General features: G+C 50.6%; 3 protein-coding genes across 3 annotated transcripts; 1 reads left to right on the top strand and 2 right to left on the bottom strand.

Annotated features, from left to right (window-relative positions):
• Positions 1 to 823: 823 nt before the first annotated feature.
• EAH_00038160 (hypothetical protein) lies at positions 824 to 1,543 on the bottom strand (the record flags this gene model as incomplete). The annotated part of the gene is made up of 1 exon (XM_013395488.1): positions 824 to 1,543. The coding sequence occupies one exon, from the start codon at positions 1,541 to 1,543 to the stop codon at positions 824 to 826; it is 720 nt and encodes a 239-aa protein (XP_013250942.1).
• Positions 1,544 to 1,981: 438 nt separating this feature from the next.
• Positions 1,982 to 2,834, bottom strand: EAH_00038150 (hypothetical protein; the record flags this gene model as incomplete). Its single annotated transcript, XM_013395487.1, has 2 exons — positions 1,982 to 2,382; positions 2,720 to 2,834. The coding sequence occupies 2 exons, from the start codon at positions 2,832 to 2,834 to the stop codon at positions 1,982 to 1,984; spliced, it is 516 nt and encodes a 171-aa protein (XP_013250941.1).
• A 5,064-nt stretch (positions 2,835 to 7,898) lies between these two features.
• On the top strand, positions 7,899 to 11,136 carry EAH_00038140 (hypothetical protein, conserved; the record flags this gene model as incomplete). The annotated part of the gene is made up of 2 exons (XM_013395486.1): positions 7,899 to 10,778; positions 11,107 to 11,136. The coding sequence occupies 2 exons, from the start codon at positions 7,899 to 7,901 to the stop codon at positions 11,134 to 11,136; spliced, it is 2,910 nt and encodes a 969-aa protein (XP_013250940.1).
• Positions 11,137 to 11,366: the final 230 nt, after the last annotated feature.

Genomic DNA, 11,366 nt, shown 5'->3' with positions numbered 1-11,366 from the left:
GGGGCGCCTGCGCTAAATTCTCAAGTCACTTTATTCAAATCCCGAGTAGGCGATAACGCCTCCAATCCGATGAGCAGCAACGTGGCTCCGTGCAATAAGGCAGAAGGAACTTACAGCTCCGTTACCCCTCATATTAGGTTTTGTTCACTTTATTTAGGTCCCTGCACAGTTGCCTTTCCGTTCATATTCGAGCCCAAGCATTCCACCTTGGGCAAAGGTGCTTTCGAATAAAGCACTTATTTCAGAAGCTCCTCTTCGGAATTGGTAGTAATTTTATCCTTGAGGCGGTCGGAAGTGTCAGATTTCATCATGGAAGTAGCAGCCGATCGCATAATGGGCACAACACAAACAGGCGTTTCCTCGTTTGCGGTTTGAATTTATGTCTTCCCTAAGCATCTTGCCTCTTTCACGAAAGTCCACGCGGAAGTCGCGTTCCTACATAGAGGAGCTACGACTCAACCTTGAAGTTGTGCTTATCTCTCCTCCATCCATAGTATTAATGCCTTCTAAAGAGCGCTTGTATTGCCCCACTGAGGTCATGCGATCTGCACGATGCAGAACGTCGTTGTTCTTCATCGCTTCCCCACGTTGTAGGCGGAGGGGTTGTGCGGTTAATTCTATCCGTGAAGCGCTTTCAGCATATTGGGTCTGGCGTTTGCCCGAAAACTATGAAAGTGGAAACCACAACATCTAGCAGGCGAAAAAAAACCAGTTGCGCAGTTGAGCCAACCGCTCAACTGCGCGGCTAGCTTTGCGTCCTGACATGTTCTGGTGTTGGTGTTGCTTAGCGTGCAACTATCAGATCTTACGGTACGAGCGCCAGCTACTCCATTTGGGGTGAAAACAAAACCGTCTGCGGCAGCAGCTCATGGGCGTTCTGCAGCGGCACGGGGTTCTGCGTGCTGGGCCCACTGGTCAAGGCGCGCCTCAAATCAATGATATGCGAAACAGGCGTCGCCTCCAGCATTGGCTCCGGAAGACGCGCAAACGGGCATTCCATCACTGCTGCAAGGGTACCGTCTGGAGCCCCTGGCAACTCCTTTACTGCCGGAGCAGATATTGATGCGGGCAAAGCCGAACCTGCTGCTGAGTTTGCTGTTGTTCCAGCAATTGCTGCTCGTGCACCTTCACTACTGCCACCAGTTAGGGACGTAGAAGAACCTGTCGTCTCCGACTTCGCCTCTTCTTCATGTTCTGCCGATGCATCAAAAGAGAGGCGATCATTAGGTTGCTCAAGTGCAGCTGCTGCAGTTGCTGCTGCTGCCCCTGTCGCAAGAGCTGTGTCAGCTTCATCCCCTGAAGCCTCTGTATCAGCAGTAGCAGGAGATAATGAAGAAGAAGCTAGTGGATACCCTGGAATCCCCTGCATTATGAGGCGTTCGGACATCGAAGGACCTGCTGATGCTGCAGCGGAAGAATGCAACGCTGGTTGAGCGGTGCTGAGCTCAGGGACCTCAGGTCTGGGAGACTTCCGAGAAATCCACTCATCTTCCACCGAATGCCCAGAGAAAAAATCTGAAGGTGGAAATAACCGCTGCTGCATCTTCTCCGTTAGACACGGCCCCTCTTGCTGTTTCCACGCCAATTTCTTTTGCTCTTGCTCATTCGCTGCATTCTTCTGCAACGTCACCTCTTGCTCGTGTTATTGCTTCTCCTGATGCTTCTCCTGCTGTTGCATCAGGTGCTGCTGTTGTTGTTGAAACATAGTCTGCTGCTGTTGCTGCGGTTGAAGCGAAAACTGCTGCTACTGTTGCCAACGCCGCTGGTGTTGTTGCAGCCGATGCACCTTGTGCCTACCTGGATGCTCGTCGATGTGGGGCTTCTGGTCTCGCCGGTGCCTGCACTTCTTCCGCATCTAGTTCTGGAGACAATGAAAATGCAGATGCATCCGGCTCAACCGTAGCTGCATCCTGCACATCTGTCGGTAAAGCTGCTGCACCTTCACAGACACCGTTTGCCTTCCACCTGAAGCAAAAGTCCATCAGGAAAATGGTGAGGCGGGAGATTCTGCAGTCCTGTGGTTGCTGTGGATTGTATCTTCCTTCACTGTTTCGCTAAAAAGGGGCCTAAGCTCCTCTGGAAATGGAGTCCTTTGACTTGGATATAAAGCAAAAGGACTGGCAGCGGGTTCATCGCGATGCCGCCGGTGCTCTGGCTGTTGCATCATGTACTGCTGTCCCTGCAGTTGAGCCAAATCCTGCTGCTGCTGCTGAAGCATGTGCTGCCACTGCATGTGCTGCTGCTGATAGAACTCGACCAGATCCTGCTGCTGCTGCATGTGGAGCTGCAGCTGCTGACGGTGTCGCCGCTCTCTCTGCAGTTGCCTCTGTAAACGGCGCAGCTGTCGCTTCTCCTGCTCGACGCCCAGGGGTGGCTTCTGGCCTGCATTTGACACCCAGATTCCAGCAGTGTTCTTGTGACGGCTGAGACTCAGCGCTCCCGTTGATGCATCGAGCTCTGTCAGCGTCCGCACCTGGTTGAAGGCAGTGGGCTGCGAACAGGAAATGGCGGCTCCCAAGCCTTGGAGCCCATTGCGTTGAGGATAAGCCAGGAGAGCTGTGGCGGGTTCGTGATGCCGCTGCTGTTGCTCGTTTCGTTGCTGTGGATTGTCTCCACTGCCACAGGCCCCCGTTTGAACGTTTGAACTACTCTTGCGAACAGCTTGTTTTTAGGGGCAACTTTAACCCTTCACCAGAAGGCACGCTGGGATTATCCGGACTTTGGTGCTGGTGCTTCTGCTCTTCTCCTTCACTGGAGTAGCCGCAGGCATCAATTGATGCAATATTTTCTTGCGAGCTGTCCAGTCTACGGGTCGTCGACTGCACGTCTCTCATAGACGTGCGAACAGGAGAACACAAGCGCCGTCATGGTAGAGACGGAGGCTGTCGTTGCAGTAAGAACACGCAGACACGAAGAAGAACTGCAGGCTTTGGGTTTTCATTTCCCCGATCAAACGAAGATCCATCGCAGCGCTACACTGAAGGGGCAAAGGCTAATTCGGGGTTTGAAGTTGCACCCTCCTGAACGATATTATGCCGCTCCGGCATTTGGAAGCACCTTTAAATTGTTGAAGTGCACGCTATGAACTGCATAGTTTACAACAATAGCATACATGAGCGGCAGCTCGGAATGCACAGCAGACTCCCTCTGCACTCGCCGAGAGGAAGTTAAAAAAGTATGGATGTCAAGTGATCTAGAGGTGTTTTATTGTTTTCAAAGAGCTTGTTGTAAATGAGCATGAGTCCATTCCATATTAAAGCCATCTATGCGGAATTTCCAACGCAATGCCCAGGCGGTGCAGGCTGTGAAATAAGCAAACGGCCCCACCTGCACACAAGGGAGTCGGGCGGCGCAGCAACAAAACCAAATATTAAAAAAAAGGATGAGGAGATTTTATTAGAGCTCCCTTCAGGTGGAACTGCTCACCGTCATGCGGATTTTCTTCTGTCGCCATTCACTGCAAACCATGGCACGCTGGATGCTTTCTCGATCGGTGGGGCTCGTTTGACTGCCCCGGACCCCGTGCTAATTGAGTAGTTCGAAAGCAGCAATTCTCCTCTCCAAGCTTTGAAATTGTTAATATTAATTATTGTAAAAGACCCTTGGGGTTCCTCTTCGTTCACAATAACTTGGGCCGGCGGCGAGCCCAATCGACATCAGACATTGGCTCCCGAAGTCACCGTAGACAGACAACTATTCCCTAGCTGCCGCATTCGATATCATGGGAAAGATCAATGATATTAATCTAATATGCTGTTTCATTTGCATATGCTGTGGTGAAAAATATGAAGATGCACGCGAAGACGAAGGATGTGAAGTGCTGCAGGTGACTCCTTGCTACTCTCAACAGGCCACGAATACTCAGAGGTCTTGTGCTTTGAATTTATACCTTTTTCAGCAAATATGTTTGTTTTCATTTGGGCGTGTTTAGTGCACTGTTATTTTAACTGACGTTGGATGGATTTATCAAGCTTGGATGGGCGGTCCACCTCGGGGTAGACCAACGGTTCCTGGGGTCCTCGACCTGTGGGGGTTGGTTGAGGCTTGGTGTGTAGATAAAAAATGAGAGCAACAGGGATGAACTTATTTCCTCTCAAAAGCCTTCTTACTTTCGTTTTTACATGTAAGGCTCTACATGTGGCTCGTTGTCCCATTCATCCTGGCCTCCTCGTGCCATACAGTTGGCTACCAAAGGTATGCTAGCAACCTGGAAAGCTTTTGAAACTGGCTTGCTGCCTATCCTCAGCATATCATTCCCCCTTCACAGACGCACACCATCCAAGTGTAATATACTTGTGCAATGTACAATAGATTTAATTCCTTGGGGTAGCTCAATTCCCCCCGTGAATCCCCGCAGTGTCCGCTTGTAGACGTAGCGATCACCGAGAGTGAGAGTGTAAGAGGCGACGGCCTGTATTGAGTGACAGCACTACTTGCTTAAACTTCTGGTGCAGAGCAACCTCTCATGCAAATGTACCAAAAAGCCTCCTATTCATGCACGGACTAACACTGTGGACCATTGTTAAATATCTACTTGCATATCAATGACACCAGTCTGCTGTCAAGTGTAAGTACATGTATCAACTTTAGGCGTACAATGCTACTGAGAACTCAACTCTTCCTTCAGTGATGCCCAGTGCTGCTGTTCCTCGGACGTCCTCTGAATCGAACACCCCAAAACTGAGGTTTTAGTCGATCATCACGTAGGAGTTTGGGCATTTCTTCGTCGTTACCTGAAGCGTTTCAGCATTGCGTAGAAACCTCCTCGTTCCCCTTTCTTTGAGACCTGGCTTTCATTGGTCTTACCGTAGAGGATGCAAATGGCACTGGGAACGCTAATAGGTGCACACTCTCAGAGCTTCCCGGAACGTGGACCACACCAGTGTCAGCTGAATAATGTCGCGGTGAACTCGTCCTACATAGAACACCCGTATGATGGTAGTATTCCCCAGTCCTGAATAAATCTCGAACTTTCTACCGAGGGTTCTACCAATTCGTGTGTCTTCGATGCCACCCTAACCGTATTCGCAGCGACTACGCCAACACGTACACGCCCAAGATACTACTCCTCGTCGCAGTGTGAAGTAGTGCTCGCAAGTCCTGACCATTCATATGGAGTTGGGTAAGCACATCGCTGGCTCAAGGCGGATTCACAGTTGCGGCATGCCCTTCTTCGGCCCCAGCACTGCGCCGCACGATGCACATGGCCTAGGAAGTTCCCCAGACCGCTTTATTAGTTCCCCTGGTGACGCTGCTCGAGTTTGTGCCTCCCAAGTTATTAAGCACTTTTCATGCGTCTAAAATCTCGAATTGTATGGCCTTTCTTCCAAAAAGAAACAAATGTGCCTGCTCAGCACGTCCTTAGGGTACCCTGCTTGCCGGATTCGCCGGCAGTTGTTTCCTTTTTTTCTATGTTAATGCAAAGCACCAGCGGCGCTATATCTGGGATATTCCGAATTGTGCTTTCTTCCCTTTCAGCTGTGGCGGTGGAAACGGCTTTTGTTCTCTCTTTGACGCGTATGTACTTCATCATCGCTGCGAATCCCATCCATTCTCCCCTTACTTCCATCCACGCGGTTCAGATGGTTACTGATTTCCTTTCACCAGGAAGCACCCCTCTGATAAAGTATTCATGACCAAGCTCTGAATTCACCACTACACTTTGTGTTTACCGGAATAAGTGTGTCTCCACTTCGATAGTTTTTCTCCTTTGATGTCTTTCATTTATGCCACTGCATGGTTTCTTGATAACATACGAATAAACCTACCGCAAAGCTCACTTTGGAAACCTTGCGTAGTCCGGATGCGTTCCAGAAGCGTAGCGCCTTGGCGTAGATACCGCTACCACTATCTAACGGACTCTTGTAGCAGAGGCAATGCCAATGGCAAAGATAGATTTTGGAGAGCCTGTTGAAGACGAAAATGCAACTCCGCAGCATCAAGACACTTTTTCACTGCCCCGTTTTGCAGCGCCCGCATCTGGACAGTTTTCATATGCGAAGACATTCTTCATGAATTTGTCTTGCTACAAAGGCATTTTCAACAGGGTAGACGGTTCAAACTGTACTTATTTCACAGGAAAAACGCTTCAGCCTTGAAAACAGTTTTCGACACTGCTTATGGATTTTTTCTGTGCCAAACTTCTTCACGGCACATCAGTAGTAGGCAGCAGGCTTGACAGCTATGCGGGTGGCATTCTCAGCTCTTGCCTGCCCCAATGAAACATGAGGTGCAGGGAAGCGTATAGAAAGAACATAGCCTTTGATGAGGACCTTCATGCGCTGCAGTGGAATCAACAATGCAAAAGACAATAGTCCCCGGGCGTCTATGACGCACGCCTACTGTCCCCAAGGGTGGTAAAAGGAAAATCAAAGAATTGGTGATTGCAGAAGGCTGCCTGTCTAATGCTGAAGCAGTTTTCGTTGCATGTCCCTCTCAAACAAGATCCAGATGCAGACCTCCATTGCTCCCCCTGGGATGCGTGCATTGACGCCGTAGTTAATTGTTGGACACAGATTTCGCCTCTAACAGCCAATATGAACAAAAACAGGGAGGCAACCATATACCCCTAGCAGGCTTTGTTAATCAGGGCTTTAAGCTGTCACAGACTGCTGCGAAAACCAGAGATTATGCACGTCTAAGGCCTTTCGTTGCCGAGCAGCTCCGCCAGTGATTGTTTTGGAGTTTGGGCTGATTGTTAATGATGCATGGTTATGCGGATCTGCATCCTTCGCGTTGTTTTCGGTAAGTTAACGAACGCCTAACTGGAGGAGGGGATTAAGTATTGAACGTAACGTAATGTAAGGTAACGAAGTAATGCATAGATGTTGGCGCGTCTTTGCACTTGTTTCCAGTGAAGAGGAAACAAAGGAAGGAAAAAGCGTTTGTCATGAGAAATGCAGCAATTGAACAGCCAATAATCGTGAGAAAAGATGTTTCTCTTCTACGAGTGCAAGTATATCGTGCAGCCGACGCGAGAACATGCATATTAAAGCTGTGTATTATCCCTTTTATCCAAAGGGTATTTGGTGTTTTATAATTTAAAAACTTAGGAATTTTAATTACCTCTCAGCTTTTTGATTTAATAACAACAAAATAATGAAAAGATATCATCTTTCGCCCGCTGCAGCGTTAGACCGAATTGAAACAGTATACAGTAATATGGGGTGGGTTCGACGCTTGCACCGTTGTTGAGTTGTTCCCTAAGGAGATTCAGGTGTTTAAAAGTGCGGAATATTACATTAAAATAATTAATATAATTGTTTTTCTTGTTTTCAATTCATGAGAAGCTGCAGTTTCTGCTGATTGTTTAAACTCCCCCCGCTCCTGCTGCCGGTTAAGACCATTGGTCTCGAGTGCTATGGAGTACTTACTTGCGTCTTGATATCTCCCTTTGATTTATAATTAGGTGTTTAGTAGATGCATAAATATATTAAAAATATTATTTTTGCAACTTTAAACCATAGTGCTTCTCTCCTTACAGGCCGACGGCCTGTCGGTCTTTTTGATGACACCCAACGGAATAGAGTTATATACAAAGCCCTGAGATGGAGTTGGATGCATTATATAACGCCCCTTTGCTGCCTTCTGTATACCTAGAGGGCGATTCTTCTGTCTCTGCTCCTTGTGCTGCTGCTGCCCCGGCTTCTGCTGCTGCTTCTGCTGCTGCTGGAAAGCATGTGGGGGCCCCCCAGCGGGTCTCGCAGCGGACAGCAGCAAGAATAAAGCAGAAGAAACTACGAAGAACATTATTCATATCTCTAGCTTTTCTTGTGGCTTACTTGCTGCGACAGTTGGTGGTAGCTTGCAGCTCTACTCGCTTCCGTTCTATTAATAAAGGAGCTGCAGCAAGACGATTAGCGCAGAGACTCCAACTAGGTGGTAACCAGGATGAATATATGACTCAATTCGATGAAAGTACACTTGAAGAACTTTGTCTGGAGCTCGGGCCCTTCGTCTCGCAGCCTTCTCTTCCTGGGGCTCCTCGCTTGTCTCCTGATGTAGTAGAAATGGCGTTAAGATCCATAGAAGAAGAAGCAGAAGGAGAAGAAGCAGGAGAAGAGAAGAGACAACAACAGCAACAACAACTGTTTCTACTTGGACGGCAAAGTGTTGCACAGTCAACGCCGCAGCAGATGCAGCAGATTCAGCAGATGCAGCAGATGCACCAAATGCAGCACATGCAGCAGATGCAGCAGTTGCTGCACCTTGAAGCACCAGCATCACCACCACAAACACCAACAGGAGCAACAGCAACAGCAGCAGCAGCAGGAACGGGATCACCAGCAGCAGGAGCCCAAGAAGCCTCAGCACTGGCAGCAGCAACACAAACTCTTCCACTAGGAACAGCAGCAGCAGAACTATCACGAACGGTAGCAGCAGCAGGAGCCCGATCAGGACAAACACGATCACTAGAAGTAACAGCAGCAGCAATAATGCCAGCAGCAGCAGCAGCAGCAGCAACACCACGAGCACAATCAGGGCCAGCAAGGGCACCAGCAGCAGCACTACAACGACAAACCAAACCAGCAGCAGCATCTACAGCACGAGCACGAGTAGCAACAGCAGCAACACAAGCATCAGCACCAGCAAGAACAGCACGAGCACAAGCAGCAGCAGCACGAGCACCAGCAGCAGCACGAGGCCCAACCCCAGTTCGAATAGCACCAAAAAGAGCCCCAGCTCCAGTACAAGCATCAGCAGCAGCAGTAGCAGCAACACCACGAGCACGAGCACCAGCAGCAGCAGCAGCAGCACGAGCACCTTCAGCAGTAGCAGCAGCACGAGCACGAGCACCTACAGCAGCAGCACGAGCACCAGCAACAGCAGCACGGGCGCAAGCAACAGCAGTACAAGCACAATCAGCAACAGCACGGGCACCAGCTGCAGCAGCAGCAGCACCAGCACCAGCAGTAGCAGCAGCACCAGAAGCCGCACGAATAGCAGAAGCGCGAGGAGCAGCAGTAGCACCACCACCACGACCACCATCAGCAACAGCAGCACGAGCCCCAGCACCAGTAGCACCAGCAGCAGCAACAGGAGAAGGAGCAGCAGCAACAGCAGCAGCAGCAGCAGTAGCAGCAAGTCCCCGTATGGGGCCCCAGCAACCTGGGAGGCTTCCTTCAATCAGCGCCTTCGCTTTACCTCCTCCTTGCTTCCCGCCGGGATGGGTAGATGAGCAATTAGCAGATGCTTCCGTTGCTGCTGCAGCACAGCAGCAAATCGCCGGCTTCCCGCAGCAGCAGCAACAACAACAGCAGCACCAAATCGCCGGTTTCCCGCAGCAGCAGCAACAACAGCAGCAGCCGCATATTGCCGGCTTCCCGCAGCAACAGCAACGACAACAGCAGCCGCATATTGCCGGCTTCCCGCAGCAGCAGCAACGACAACAGCAGCAGCAGCTGCAACAACAACAACCAATACTTCAACCAAAACAACAACAACATCAACAACTACAGCAACAACTACAGCAACAACAACAATACCAGCAGCAACAGCAGCACCAACAACAGCAACAACAACCGCAACAGCAGCCGCAGCAGCAGCAACAGCCGCAGCAACAGCTGCAGCAGCAGCCGCAGCAGCAGCAACAGCTGCAGCAGCAGCAACAGCCGCAGCCGCAGCCCCAGCCACATGTTCCCTTCATCATTCTGTCTCGCCGGGGTCCAACGCCTTCTGGTATAACTAAGGAGGTAGGCATATATATGCCTTTCGTAGCAGGCTCGGGTGTATCTGCAGCTCACAGCAGCAGCACGATGGCATCACTCAGCCACTTAGCAGCACCAGCAGCAGCAGCAGCAGCAGCACCAGCGGCAGCAGCACCAGCAGCAGCTGCGGCAGCAGCACCAGCAGCACCAGCACCAGCATCAGCAGCAGCAGCAGCCGCAGCAGCAGCAGGGGAACCTTTGTTTCTGCTGCAGCAGCCAGCAACCGTGAAGACGAGTGGAGTCTCCTTGTTTGCAGCAAGGGAGACAGCAGCAGTAGCAGCAGCAACAGCAACAGCAGCACCAGCAGCAGCTCGCGGACTCGTGGAACAGTCGTATGGTAAAGGTGCGGGCATAATGTGCATCCCTATTATCAGCAGCAGCAGCGGAAGCAGCAGCAGCAGCATGAGCAGCAGCATGAACACTGCGAACGTCAGCAGCGGGGAAGGAAGCGGCGGCAGCATCAGCAGCAGCAGCTTGATAGCCAGCAGCTGGCTAGGCAGCAGCGATAGCAGCGAAGAGGAAACCAATAAAGAAGGCTGTTGGGGGGGAACGAGCAGCATGTGCAGCAGCATCACGCATGCTGCTGTATATGGGAGAGGCTATTCTGTGCCAGTTGCTGCTGCTCCTGCTGCAGCCCCAGGGTTTCCTGTAGCTGCGCAGTATTTACCTATGGCCACCAGCGACGATCCGGAGCCCTCCACATCAGCAGCAGCAGCAGCAGCGGCAGCGGCAGCAGCACAAGCAGCAGCAGCAGCATCAGGAGGAGGAGAAGGCGCAGCATTATTCGGCGCAGCAGCAGCAGGAGCAGTAGGAGGAGAAGGTGCAGCACTATTCGGAGTAGCAGGACCAGCAGCAGCACCAGCAGCAGCAGCACCAGCAGTAGCAGCACCAGCAGCAGCAGCACCAGCAGCAGCAGCACCAGCAGTAGCAGGACCAGCAGTAGCAGGACCAGCAGTAGCAGGACCAGCAGTAGCAGGACCAGCAGTAGCAGGACCAGCAGCAGCAGGACCAGCAGCAGCAGCAGCAGCAGCAGCAGCAGCAGCAGGTCAGGTGCCGTTTGTATTCAGAGGAGTTAGCCTATCAAATCATCCGCTTCTGCGCATGTCGCCTCTTAGGCCTGGCGTTATTCCGCGTCCGTTTAATAGCGTTGCAATGAGCCTTCCTGTTAGTCATTGGGGTTTAGTGTATACACTGAGAGATGTAAGAGAACATTTTCTTCTGCCAAGCCTAGGAAAGAGGGAAGCCGATTCTTTAATGGAGGATACAGAGGAGTTAGTAGCCTATGCTTTAACTATGATGCGCTCAGGCCTTGATAATTTAACTCCTTCTGCTGCAGTGTATAGACTGGGATGCCGATTGTTATTATTTGATGCACTTTATCGTTTATCTATTGTCTTAGGGCCTAGATGTAGACGTGATCTTTGGATAGAAAGCATTGCTAAGAGTATTCCTACATCTTTTAATCATAAAGCACCGGGAAATCGTTCAATGAAAACCCTTAGACATTATAAACTCGCAAAAAGATTAAGTGCTGCACTTGATGTATATAAACAAGGTGGTGCACCCCCAGAAGAAGAAGTACTTTTTCTCAAGCAAAAATTATTCTGCTCGCGCTCTTCACCTCCTTTCTTTCAGACAAGAGCTTGGAGTGCTTGGCAT

Source organism: Eimeria acervulina, genomic scaffold (genome assembly GCF_000499425.1).
Source record: "Eimeria acervulina Houghton genomic scaffold, Eah_scaff429, whole genome shotgun sequence".
Lineage (NCBI taxonomy): Eukaryota > Apicomplexa > Conoidasida > Eucoccidiorida > Eimeriidae > Eimeria > Eimeria acervulina.
This window is presented reverse-complemented; position numbering and strand designations above follow the sequence as displayed.